Source organism: Varanus komodoensis, unplaced genomic scaffold (assembly GCF_004798865.1).
Source record: "Varanus komodoensis strain SLA01 unplaced genomic scaffold, ASM479886v1 scaffold10, whole genome shotgun sequence".
Classification (NCBI taxonomy): Eukaryota; Metazoa; Chordata; class Lepidosauria; order Squamata; family Varanidae; genus Varanus; species Varanus komodoensis.
In genome coordinates this window covers 31,719,352-31,733,152 of record NW_025335269.1, presented here as the reverse complement: position 1 = coordinate 31,733,152, position 13,801 = coordinate 31,719,352, and the positions used below count along the sequence as shown (strand labels likewise).

The 13,801-nt window shown below is 42.2% G+C and overlaps 1 protein-coding gene across 1 annotated transcript in view; it reads right to left on the bottom strand.

Annotated features, from left to right (window-relative positions):
- Positions 1-11,048, bottom strand: part of ADAM17 (ADAM metallopeptidase domain 17) — a 31,110-nt gene extending 20,062 nt beyond the window's left edge. The window contains exons 1-3 of the mRNA XM_044418296.1: positions 10,633-11,048; positions 3,798-3,930; positions 152-285 (exon numbers count right to left, since the gene is read on the bottom strand). Coding sequence (XP_044274231.1) covers positions 152-285; positions 3,798-3,930; positions 10,633-10,786 — 421 coding nt within the window. The 5' untranslated portion in view covers positions 10,787-11,048. The remainder of the gene's footprint in view (positions 1-151; positions 286-3,797; positions 3,931-10,632) is intronic.
- Positions 11,049-13,801: the final 2,753 nt, after the last annotated feature.

Here is a 13,801-nt window from a genome sequence, read left to right as displayed (position 1 = left end):
ACTTGGGAAGTTGTCATGAGACTTCGAATGCTGACTGGAGAGTCAATTCAACAACTTTATGTGGTTTATAATCATAGAAAAATCAAATAAAGTTTTGTCCCATGCAAGCAAGAATGCCAGAATTATATCTCTTCCTATACTGTCCACTTACCTACAACATGTCCCGTGAAAAATTCTTGCCAGTTTACATTGTATTCTCTTTCTTTGCCATGGCCATCCACTATTAGTGCTTGAAAATTTTTTGAAAAGTGTTCTGCTGTTGCAGTTAAGTATAGTTTAAAATGCCTGTAAAAGAATTTGCTTCCATTTAGCATGAAGATGCCCTTTAAACCTATTCCAAAAAGTGTAATTCGAACATACCAGTTCTTTACAGAATATAATTTGTCCGCTACTGATTCTCTGTTAAATTTAAGACAAGGAGCAGAAATAATGTTTATTAACAGAACTCATTTACATGAGTTCCTAAAACAGCCCTCTCTCAAGTGCATTCAAAAATGGTATTTTTAACTCACAAACCTCTTCAGAGAGATGTGTAAGAAAATGTAACAGTAAATAATTAAGAGATCCTGAAGTTCTGCATAAATATTGGAAGATCAGATAATGAACAGACATGTCTGCAGGTAACAAAAGCCCAAGACAGGTTTCTTATCTTATGTTACAAATGCATTAAAATACTCTCCTATGAGATATATCATTCCATATTAAGGCTTATCCATACAATGTATATATGTCAGAATATATGGATGTTATCCTTTGGCAAATTATACCCTGAATTTTAAATAGAAACAAATTATATCTCATTTAATGCTCCAAAATTACAGTTACATATTTTGAGTTGAATCCATATTTAAGTACATATAATGGAGATGAAACAAAACACAGCCCCGACTCCCTAAACAGCTTTTCAAGACTCCCAAAAATGCTGCACAGAAACCTGTTTGCATGACACAACTACCCATTGTGGTCTACTTTCTCTGTGGGGGCTGTCGTATTGCATCAGCCACCAACAGGTGACATTTTTGCATGGTGCCATGGGCTGTTCTGCTTTATGAACCTGGATGGCACAGGTTATTGAGAATTAAGAGAAACCTCCAATGATCCATGGAGTCCTTTGTTTTAGGGTCCTTCAAGGATCATCTAAACCTTAGGCAAACCCCGTCACTTGAGTTCACATGACAGGACAAGCAAGGCACCTAGGGGCACCTGGCATGATATGACTTTGCCTGTGTAAACTAACTCTCAGTAAAATGTTGAATGACCCAACTCAGAGAAATGGGGTAGCAAGGTGCTTCTGCCTAACTTGTAGGGAAGTTTATTTCCCCTTCAGTGATGTTGCAATATAGCCTAGCCTACTCAGCAGGATTCCCCAACACCCTGTACTAGTAGTCCCCAGGTTATGAACATCTGGGTAACGAACAACCCATACTTACAAACATGTGGACCGCCATAAACTCTATATGAATAGCGCTTCAAAAAACTATGAATAACTCTAGGGAACTGCATGTTGCATTTGGTGATGTTCATCAGTGGCTGCATAGTTCCCTAGAAATATTCACAAATTTTCACTAGAGAAAGAGATTCGCTAGAAATATTCATGGATTTTCTCTAGAGATAGTCACAGCCAGTGGTGGTGAACTTATGGCACGTGTGCCACAGTGGGCACACAGAGCCCGCTCTGTAGCCACATGAGGCAAGTCACCCCAGCATCGCCCCTGCAACTGAGCATCGGATAACAGCACACAAAGGGGCCATGAACATGCTCGGAAAGGCGTAGTGGCACCAGGCGATGATGTCATGAACCGCAACTCATTAGCCACGACTCATCCGAGCTTTTGCATGGCCAGTCAGTGTGCTGCCAAGGATAGATAGATAGATAGATAGATAGATAGATAGACAGACAGACAGACAGACAGATATATGCTTGAACTGCTGTGAGTCTTAATACATTCGTTTTTATTAACACAAGATTTTAGTTTTGAGTTTTCTTATGAAAAACTGAAATTTAATATCTAAGATTTAGCAAAGAAATGTTCTAATGAAGAGACTGAGATTCTTTTAATGTTGAGCTGTCCCCCTGGTATATTTGAGCCAAGGTTGTTGTTACAATGCTGTTAGTGTTTAAGATGTTTTAGTGACTATGGAAGTGTTTCTTGTTCTATACACACAGAAAGGTAAAATATATGCATATATTAAGACATGTATTTGGTTTATTCATGTGATCCAACTTACATACAAATTCAGCTTAAGAATATTCTCAGGATGGAGCCTGTACTTAACCTGGGAAATACCTGTATATTATTTTCAAGGGCCTAGGATGAACCACTGTGGGGGAGGGGATTCAACTTCTAACACTTCTACTGTACTTGCCTAAATTGAATTCAATGCATTGCATGGTTAATGCAGTTCAACTGACAAATCAAGTTCCACAACTCGGAAATGTCTATATGTTTTGAAAACAACATTTTGTCAGGCTTTTCTGCAGTGAATACTGGCAAGACAAAATGACTTCTAAGTTCCTTCTATGTCAGGCCCATGGAACGTAAACAGCTTTTGGCTTATGCATCAGGGATTATGGCTGAACATAAACAATGTTTCAAAGTACCTGTTTCGAACTACCTTAGGCCCAGGGGCCAAGTCTACCCTCTAAGTTTCTCCAGAAAGTGCTGCCCCCTACTGTTGGATTGTGTCCCAACTTTTATACAACCCCACCACCTCCAAATTCCAGAGGGTTAAACTAACACATGCCTGTATTTTTGGAGCCTTTTTTCCCTTTTGGTCTTACCCAAAGCTGAAAGCTTCTCTGTCCTCTGCCTGAAAGAGGTTCTGCACCCTTCTTCTAAATGATCCACCTACACTCTACAGCATGGTGGACAAACTACGGCCCGTGGGCCAAATCTGGCCCGCCATGCCTATTTATCCGGCCCGGCCCGACTCAAAGGTTTTGGACTCGCTCAGAGAAAATGATCTCCGAGCGAGTTCAAAAGCTCTGAGCCGGCGCAGGCGTACTCAGTGGGGAGATGGCTGCGATTGTGGGTACACTTGTGCAGGGATTGTGGCCACCCCCCGCCCCAGCATGACCCCGATCGTGCCTGCCTTCCCTGCAGAAGCGCACCTGCAATCACACCCATCTTCCCTGCACGAGTGCGATCACGTCCTTCTCCTCCCCACAGCACAATTGCGCCCATCCCCCCCCAGCACAATTGTGGACATTGTAGCTATGTCCCTTGAATATGAACATGCTCTTCCCCACCTCATCTTGGGCTTCTGCTGCAGCCCAAGTGAGCAGAGCAAACATTTTTAATTAATTTTTAAAATTTTAATTAATTTAATATAATTAAATTTTAACTACTTTAAAATTTATTTTAATTTTAATTAATTTTAATGTGCAGTGTGCATAGGAATTTTAATTTTTTTTTAAACTATAGTCCAGTCCTGCAACAGTCTGAAGGAGAGTGAACTGGCCCCCCGTTTAAAATGTTTGAGGACCCCTGTTCTACAACTTCATTCCTATCTTCTCCAAAATAAAAAGGGGAGGGGGCATAAGGACTGGTAAGCATGAAACAATGCAAGTTCAAGTATATCTCTTTGGGTCACTGTATATATTTATCTCTAAGGAAATTCAGAATACATTTGTTTAGCCAACAGGCAAGACAACACTGCAAAAAGAAACACAATATTGAAATTAAATGGGGCTGAGAAAATCACATTAACACAAAGAGAGTGTCATAATGATTAAAACCAGTAATAAAACATTTTAGAAATCATGTATTTAAGGATAAACAGTATCACAGCATTACCTATGCAGTGCTGAAAAACTTAGAAGTCTTTCTACATGAGATTCTGGTTGTAGATCTCTTTTTCTTATTGAGTGCTGTTGGATGTTGGACATGGAAAGAATATCATAATCTGAAAGAACAGATTCCAGCCTCTCTGGAAAAAAGAATATACACATATATTTGAAAATGAAACAAACAGAACAGCTGGAAGAAGAGAACGCAGGTCAGTTAGTCATAACAGGAGACCACAGTTTCCCCACTACATGAACCAGCCAGAGTGGGCTGCTTGCCTTCCTTTCCTCCCACTCCCCTGCCTCACATCCTCCACCCCAATATGCTCTGAGAGGCTGGGATAGGAGATCCTCCAGTACAATTTTCAGGGTGTGCAGGAAGAGGGCCAATCTGCTCCACCAGGGGTTTTCATTCCTCTGGTGGATAGTACTGGATACAAGTCCATGAGTTTCCATTATCTGTAAGCAGGGCAATAATTTAGTTGCGTTTCATAATCCCAGTCACATAAGTGCTACAAAAAAGCAGTAAACTAACAGAATGTGCTATAGAAAAGGACCAAATGCTTTAAATATAACTTTCTACTACATTCATTCCCACAATTAATGTTTGCATTCAAATTAGCACTTCTCCAAGTATAAAAGTAGCAGGAGGAGGAAGATTTAATGTTCTTTTTCATACTTATCCATGAAAAACAGGTGTATGTAGGGCTCACATATTATGCTAAGGAAATGCTATTTTCAAGAGCCAAGTGAGCCAAAGAAAAAGGATACGTTACCAAGGGAAAATATTCTAATTTATAGTATTTATTATTACGTAAGATGTAATATATCTGTTTTTCTCACAATTCTATTAGTAAATCATCACAAGCAAGGGAAAAATAAAACTAAATGTTTCCAGTCTTTCACTGGTGTATGGGTATGCATTATTTTGATGTAGTATAGGCAAGCAACTGTGAATAAGACCAAGAATGTTTGGTAACCCCACCCCTAAAATGTAATTCTTCAAATTACATGTGCAAGGATTCAGCATCTTCCATTCATCTTTCTAAGAATTCTCTTCCCAACATGTTAATATGCCTGGTTGATCGATTGCTAATTAAGTAATGTGCTAATACTTAGACTAGTATCTGATTAACATTCTCAGTACAAAAATCAGCTATCCTGTTCAAATGAATTGAGTATTACTCCAGTTAATAAGAACAGAAAGTTTATCAGTCCTCACATCCACACATATCTATGTAGCCCATAGTTCTGGCAAGAAACTAGAATTCTCCAAAAGATGAGAGGCTGGCTACAAGGCTTAGCTAAATTATTGTTATTTGAAACAGTCAATCCAATCCAAATGCATACACACCCAGAAACCCTTTCAAAATTGCTAAAACAACACACACTGGCAGAAGATACCAAATCTGGTCAGCTTTTCCTCCTTAACATGTGATCATCAAAACATTAACCTTTTGAAGAATCCACAGCCTCAACCAGGGCCATCTCTCTCATGACACAGCATGAACGCCTGACTCAGGGGACACATCCCAAAAGGTGGTAGATTTTGCAACTAGGAGAATTGAATGCCTTGCCCAACATTTGAAAACACCATGGTGGTTAGTTTCCTGTTAGAGCAGAAACAGCTGGTTGGCACATCCTTCTTGGCGGGCACTCTCCCAACGCCTTTGAGGAGCCCTCTCAAGTGGCATCAAGTGGACAGGCTCTGCCTGCCAATCAGGAGAGTGGCCAGCACAGGTTTCCAGGGGTCCCAGACCAAATGCCTCATTGTGAAGGGTCCTTAGAATGAAGCACTGGCAAGGAGGTAAGGCCACCTCCCCACTATTGTTTAGCTGTACAGAAAGACCTCTCAAGAGAGGCATCAAGGAAGTAGAGAAACCTACCATGCTCTCCATAAGGGCAGCCACCACTGTCTAGCATGACAGAAAGACAGGAGGAGGAGAGCAAGTGATCATAGCCGGGGGGGGGGGGGAGGGGAGGGGACAGGCCCAGCAATGGTGTGGGGAGGACAACAGATGGGCACCATGGCCATCATTATCACAGGCAAGGGAAGAGGAGGATGAGTAGCAGAAGCTACCACTGTCATTAACAGCAAAATCAGGAATGGAGAAGTGGACAGGCACCACTGCCATTATCCTAGTGCTCAGGGGGTTCTCCAAGAAGGCTGCAGCTGGGTGGGGGGTGGGGGAGGTGATGGAGGAGGGAAGCTGATGACTGCCATCATTGTTGTCATGGAGGCAGGTGGCTGCTGCCTCTAACACAATCATAACCTGGTGCAGGGAGAAAATAGAGAGAAGCAGTGTGACCTTCTGACTCATTCTGTAGCAGATACTGCACCAGCCTTGGCCTCAGTTCATAGCAGGGAAGGACAACTGTCTTTCCAGTAAAGTGCACAGATGAAGATAAGAGGGGAAGCAGGACCATTCCATAAAACCATTATTTTTCCCTTATTTTGCATTCCTGTGTGTGCACACGCAATTACATGCCCGTGTGCACATGCATTTGAATGAGTGCGTTGTATCTTTTTAGATTATAAGCTTGTGACTGAAATTGCTTTGTTTAACAGATTGCATGTAAGTCTTTTCCAGATCCTCTTTAAGAAGCAGGATAATACAACTTAAAATAAACAAACAGCATGCATAAGATCAATTTAAGCCTATGGTTTTCCATCCACCTTCCATGTGCTTAATGTTCCTAGCTGGACAGGCGCAAACACTGTGCCTGTGGCTGTTCATACCCTTCTGAACACAGATTTTATTTATTTATTTATTTATTTATTTATTTATTAAAACATTTTTATGCCACCCCATTCGCCGAAGCCTCGGGGCGGCTTACAACAATAAATTAAAATAACATTTTAAAATATATACATTAAAATACAAATATACGATATAAAACATACAATATAAAACAAGCCGCCCTGGCCAGATAAAATTCAATAATATTAACATTTAAAATACTGCTTAAATAAAAAGGTCTTCACCTGGCGCCGAAAAACAAATAACAACGGCGCCAGGCGGACCTCTCTGGGGAGCGCATTCCATAAGTGTCCAACTGAGCATAGGAGCAACATGGAGGCAAGAATTTCCTCTCCACTCCCCTCATGCTCAAAAACATCCAGATTACCAGTTTTGCCCATCTAAATGTTTTCCCCCTCCTCACAAAGAGGAAAGGCTAAGGCACTGCCTTGCCTGGGCAAAAGGTGGGGGTACCTCACCACCCCTTAGAACCTCTCCCCCGAACACCTGTCCTGGAGGCAAACTATAACAGAAAGCCAGCCAGGATTACCCACTCCCTTGGCAAACTGGGCCAAATTCTGCCCAGTAATTCCCCAGTCCAAGAACCCTAGAGCAGACACTGGATTCAGCACACGACAAACTCAAGCTTGGGGAAAGAGCTTTATTAAAAGGTTAAAAATAGTGGTGGAAGTTCCAAAACATACAATTTAAAAGGATAAAAACAAGGAAGGAGAAAGGGGATTTGGGCAGCAACAGCAAAGAAAGTTAGTCAACCAGGAAACCCCATTCCCAGGCCTTGCTGGCCCATGTAGACAAGAAAATAAACAACTACCCTAGCCTAGACACAGTAACTCTGCCTTCTAACAGCACAGCACATGCAGGATGCCATAACAGTCTTCAATGCAGAGGAACTGCAGCAGAACAAAACCTCTCCCCCAAGAGAGAAACAAAAGGCTGCTCAGCTCTTTGGGCTTTATTCTGCCCTGTCTGCCACCCTTGGGGGGACGGCCCAACTCATAATCGCCAGGATCCAGCCATTAGCTCAAGGTGCAGTCTTTGCATCCTTGAGGCCAGTTTGGAGAGTTCTCAGTTCCCTAACAGAAGAGGAAGGATGAAGTCTCCAAAAGGCCTTGGGCACCTGATTCCCACCAGGCTGGCACCCATTATTTCCAGCATTTTGTTAATTCTTGGATTAACTCTTTCCCTGCCTTCTGGAGCCTGGGAAGCTAGTTCATGTTACAGCAGTCTTCCATCTTCAGGGCCCCAGTCAACATGAAAAGATCCATGCTGGCTAAGAGGGTGGCATTCACAAAAATGTTTTATTTGCTTTTAAAATTACTAATATGTATCATAACATATTGCATAATTAAATGAAATAGTACCATGTTAAAATAGTTTTAGATTTTTATTTTTTTCATTTTTGCTTTTCTGTGCTCATCATTTCTTGACAGGACATTTATAGGCTTCTTATTGCAACCATAAAGTTTAAATCACTTTTAACAGAAACTAATATTCTCAGAATGTAACAGCTGGACAAAATGAGGGGAGGGAAGAGAAAAGAAAATGCTCTAAATTTAATACAACTTTATTACCAGCAATATTTTAAATTAGATTATTGTTGCAAGCATAACTGCTTTGCTTGTACTCCTTTGCATTGTTTAATATTTTAATTGCATAGTATTTCTTTTAAAACTATTCAAAGTTCAAGAGAGAACCCACTGTGAAGCTTAGCAAAAACTTCAAGCGCTATAGTTGCAGATGACACTCATGGCATATAGTAATTGCTTGCATTGAAACCACAGGACATGTAGGAAACAGACTGCAGAAGTCAGCAGACATGATGGGTCAACTGTCACCATGCATCCATAACCTATGAGATATTCAGGGAAGTGAAATATGGTGTTAATCCCTGGTTGAGTAACAAAGGGCAGGTTTTTTCACAGCTACATGTTGCTCAGTGGAGAAGTGTTGCATAGTCCTCAGTTCCTGGTGGCTCTGATTATATCTTGGGTAGCAGGGCTGAGAAAGACCTCCCCTGAGGCTCTGAAAAGCTGTTGCCAATCAGAATGTTAGGCAAAGCTGGGATATGAGGATAAGTTGAATAAGTCATCTACATATGTTCAGTAAATTAAAAAAAAATCTATCTAGTGGTCTGGACTGTATACCTGTTTTGAGGCAAGGAAGGAACTAGTACTTATAGATGTAGATTTTGATAACTGATTACTTAAAGAAATATCTTTGGAATGGGGTGTGGAGTGTCTGGTTTCAGTTCCTGGTTCTGCCATGACTTTCCAGCATAACAATATACTTTATCTATTCATGCTTCTTGGGCTCCAATGAGAATAAAATTGATGACTTTTAAATATTATTTAGACACTTAAGTTCCTAATTAGTAGGCATTAACAGGGGAGATTATTCTATTCTTATGACAAAAATAAGGTTATTCTAAAAAGGAAGTGAATGTAATAGAATTCCCAAATTGAAAGGGCTCAAATTTATTAGAGCTGAACTGCACTGCAAATACTCACTGCAAATACTCAAGGGACACAGATTGACTGGACCACTTCTGACTGCAAGTGGAGAAATATAATGTTTAGATGCTATCTGCCTGTGCAAAAAACATTACGAGAGCCAGTGTGGCATAGTGGTTAAGTGTTGGACTGGGACTCAGGAAATCTAAGTCCCCAGTCAGCCGTGAAACCCATTGAGTGACTTTGGGCCAATCACTTCCTCTCAGCCTAATCTGTCTCAAAAGTGTTGTTGTTGTGAGGACAGAACAGAGAAGATATGAGCCTTGTAAACTGCCTTGGATTCCTTGCTAGAGGAGGAAAGCCAGAATTTGCAGTGTAGTAATATTAATATTACTTAGCATGTTGGGGACAGATGCTTTTGCATATCCTTTCTCTGGGATTTTTTTTTTGTCATGTGCCACCTTAAAAACTAACAAATGTATTTCAGTACAAGCTGTTGTAGACTATTATCCACTTCTTCAGATGCATGGAGTGTTATGGAACATTTCAGATTTTTAGACAGTACATATGGCGGTGTGTTTGGCAGGGAGGAGTATGATAAACAGTAAAGTCAAAAGAAAATTAAATGCAGAAAGCAACCCTTCAGTAGCTCCTTAACATATAAAACAAGATTCCACTCAAAGATCAGAAATAAATGTATCCTCCCACAGAGCCTCAAGACAAACTGGACTTCACTATACCCTATTGCTAGCATTAATCAAGACTTCCTAGAAAATTAGTACTGTGCTTTCTTCTTTTCCTTCTATTCCCACCAGCAATATGTACCAGCACAGGTTAAGATCTGAAATAAGGTGCAAAGTAAAGTACTCCTCTTTCCCATCCCTCAGCTACTTTGGATTACAAATCCCATAACCCAGCCAGCATGACCAATTGGCAGGGATCACAATAACTGTAGTCCAAAACGCCTGGAAGTCACTGGATTGCCTACCCCCAGAATGTACCATTTACAGAGTTTTCAACCTACTCATCAGTCACTACGGATGACTGAAAGACTTAAGACATTCCAGCAGCCCTGTTAGTTTATGCAACAAAAACAACCAAGTCGTGTGGAACTTTAAAAGATCAACAGTTTAGTCTAGCATAAACGGGCCACAAAGCTTATACTGGAATGTATACGTTATTCTTTAAAGTACCACAAGACGTTTTGGAGTTAAGACTCAGGCTTCAATCTGGCACACACGTATCGGGGAGTAAACTTCCCTTAATTCACCGGGGCTTACTCCTGAAAAGGCACGCACAGAGTTGTACAGTCAACAAATACCTATTAATCTGGCTTCCAACCCCCCGACGCAAACACATGGGCAGACAAAACGCTCCCCTCTCTCACTGGTCTGTCTTTTATACTCCAGTTCCATGAGCAGACCCGAAGGGCATCCCAGCTATCCCCTTCCTAGCCCACATCCTGAACATATGCCTTTGGTAGCTACATCATCGTTATCACTATTACTACTACTATGATTAACTCCATCAGTGGAGAAAAAAGAACGGCAACCTCTTGCTGAGGCACCCTTCCCTTCCGCAACCCGGACGTGTCTAGACCAGCCTGCCTTCCGTTTTCTCTCACAGGACTCACCATACTGCGGCGGCCGATGCCTACCCCGGTGCTGTAGGGCGGGATGAAGGGGAGACTGAGGCGGGGGACTCAGCGCCGCCGGCTCGGGAGCCCCAAACACCAACAGGAGAAGGGCGGGAAGCACTCGGGAGCTCGAGCGGATCCGAAGCCTCATGGTCCTCCGAGGGCAGGCGACCGACCAGGGCTCTCCTTTCCCCCTTCCTCTCACATAAGGGCCCGTCCGGCTCTGGCCCGCCTAGCAAGCCCGACCAAGTCGAGGCCGCCACTCCCGCTCTCCCCAGCTCGGAGCTCAAACCCGGAAGCGGAGCCCGGCTACTCGGCGGCCCGCGGAGCATTCTGGGCACGGCGCGCGGCGGCCATCTTGTTCCGCGCGGGAGGGGAGGGGGCGCTTTCCTAGCGACGTGTGAGGAAAAAAGGCGTCCCGGCAGTGCTGCCTTCCCGTTGGTTTTGAGGCGGAGGAAGAAAGCCGCTCGGGAGGAACGGGAGGAAGTAGGTGGGGCTGAGGTGTCGCCTCGCCTCTGCTCTGCCTGTGTGAAAATTGGGCTTTTTTAAGGGTTTTCGCCCAGCAGGGCTCTTGTGCCGTTTAACAACGGCACGGCAGTCAGGAATTTACCAGCGTTACTTATATCACCATACTGAGGAACGGCTTCCCTGTTGCGTTGCAGCTGAAGCAGCCTTGTAGCTATGGAAAGACGCGGAAGCCCTCAGCCGGGTAAGGGTGGCAAGGAGTTTTTTCCCAAGCGGAGAAACGGATGGCCCAATCCTACTCATGTTGCCTCAGAAATAAATCCTCCTGTATTCAGTGGGCTTAGCCCCTAGCAAGTGCATTTCGGATTGCAGCGTAAGAAACTCTAAAGGGGCTGAACTGCGTCTACAAAAGTGCAAAATGATTATAATTTCTTCAGTGAGAATACTAGCGTAGTAGTTAAGAATGGTTAGGTTTGGGACTCAGGCGATCTGGGTTCTAGTCCTTGCTCAGCCATGGAGCCAGCTGGGTGACTTTGGGCCACAGACAAACAGCCCAACCTTCCTCACAGGGTTGTTGTGAGAATGAAATTGAGAGCAGGAGAATCATGCAAGTTGTATTGATCTCTTAAAAAAGGCGGGATATACATAAAATAAATATCTAGACAGAAAAAAGGCATACAACAACAGAAAAAGCCCTAGGTAGCCATGTTGGCAGTTACAGGACTTTTGTTATTGTTTAAATGTACATAGAATTTGTAAGTAAACCAAATTGTGTACTAAATGTTTTTGTTGTTTTTATCAGCATGATTTCGTTGTATTTTTAACTTAATGGTACATACTAGTGTTTACTAGTATTTCTGATGTGTTTAATATTGTGCTACTTTCCTTGTCAGACATTTTCTATTGAAAGAAAGGATAGAAATAATTCTATAAATAAAGGTTGTGGAACAGGTCATTTCTTCAGTTTATGCAGATAGAACTCTGAGAAACAAAGACTTCTTAAAGTTCGCAAGGATAAAGTTATAGCTGCGCAAGAATTTAATTCCACATTTGGAAAGCTAGGTGTGATGGAAAGAAAACATGGTATTCTCAAAACTGTGTATCTGTCAAAACATTAGCACTGGAGATAAGTGGGCTATTTTTAGAGACAATATGTACATCTTACTGCCCCACTCCAAAATAGTGAGCCTAGATGGGGAAGTACACATGGGGGCAAGGAGAATATCCATTCATGGTTAAGAACAGGGCACTGCATATACCCTTTAATATTCTTCCTTACCTAAGCAAAGATGGGTTTGGCAATAGCAATTTAAATAGTCTTTCTCTCACTTTCCAGCCACACTGTATCCTCCACACCTCTTTAGTTCACTGGTTCTAAGCCTTCACCACTAGACTTGCTCTTTCTCTGGTCCTTTTCCTTACTGTTTCTCCCTCCCAGGTTCTACCTTTTTATTTTTTCCCTCACCTCTTTAGCTTTCTGTCTCTTTCCCTCCCAGGCCGTAGCCTTGCTCTTTCTCTCCCCCATTGCTTTGCTGTTTCCTCCTGCTTTCTAGTTCAAGCCTATGTCTCTTCACTTCCCTCCCCATTTCTGTAACTCACTTTTGATTATCCATGTCAGCCATTATGTGACTAGCCATATTATTCGGGGTGATACTCAAAGCACTTTTTCAGAAAGGTTGGGGACCCTTGACATAATAGCTAACTTGGTCCTTGTGCATAATAGGATGAAGCACATAGACTCAAGAGCACCTAGGAGATGGCAATCATAAATATCACTGTAGAAACTATTGTTTCAGTTGCATCCATGGGCAGATTTCCAAAATGTTCTTGACCCAAATCGTAGTACAGGTAAAACCTAGAGCAACAGCCATAAGCAGTAGGAAACGCTACTGTTTCATTTTGGCAGAGTAGTTGTGCCTTTCCAGTGTGGATTTTCATCATAATGTGACAGGCACATGATGTTACCAAGTGTAGGGATTGAATCAACAGCAGCTATTCCTCTTCAGATTCTCATCCAGCTTTGAAAGGTGCAAGGACCAGAAGTCTGGCCACTCCATTTTTCTGATGATGTCAATACTTACTTCACAACAGACACAGTTCAGCCAAAGCTGTGACTATTCTTGTGTTAAGAGTTGAGTTTGTTTTCCTGCTCTAGTCTTTTCCTCCATTATTTTGTGTGTGATTAAACCCAGAAGTTGGACTATACCAAGTTGAGACTGGAATGATAGGTAGTAGGTTACAAGTTGTCCTGGGAAAAGAATAATCAGATTATGGCAAATTTCCAGTCCTTTTTCTGGGGAGATTGGAGTAGGCTTTAGATCCAGGATCTCATATTAGTTCCTTGACAGCCCTAATCAGTTTTTGTAAACTTCAGGCTGTGACTTCCTTATGCAATTAATCTGAATGTGGTGTGGTGGTTAGTATTTGATTAGGGATCTGGGAGATCTGAGTTCTAGTCCCCACTTGGTCTTGAAGCTCACTAGATGACTTTGGGCCAGTCACACACTCTTAGCCTCACTGACCTCAGAGGTGGTTGTTGTTAAGATAAAAATGGAATGGAAAGCTATGAAAGCTGCCTTAGGTTCCTCTCTAAGAAAAAAGGTGATATATAAATGCAGTATCATAATTATCTCATGGTTTCCCTTTACCCTTCTGCTTTTCCTAGCATTTTGTCCAGTGAGTCTTGCCTTCTGATGTGTCC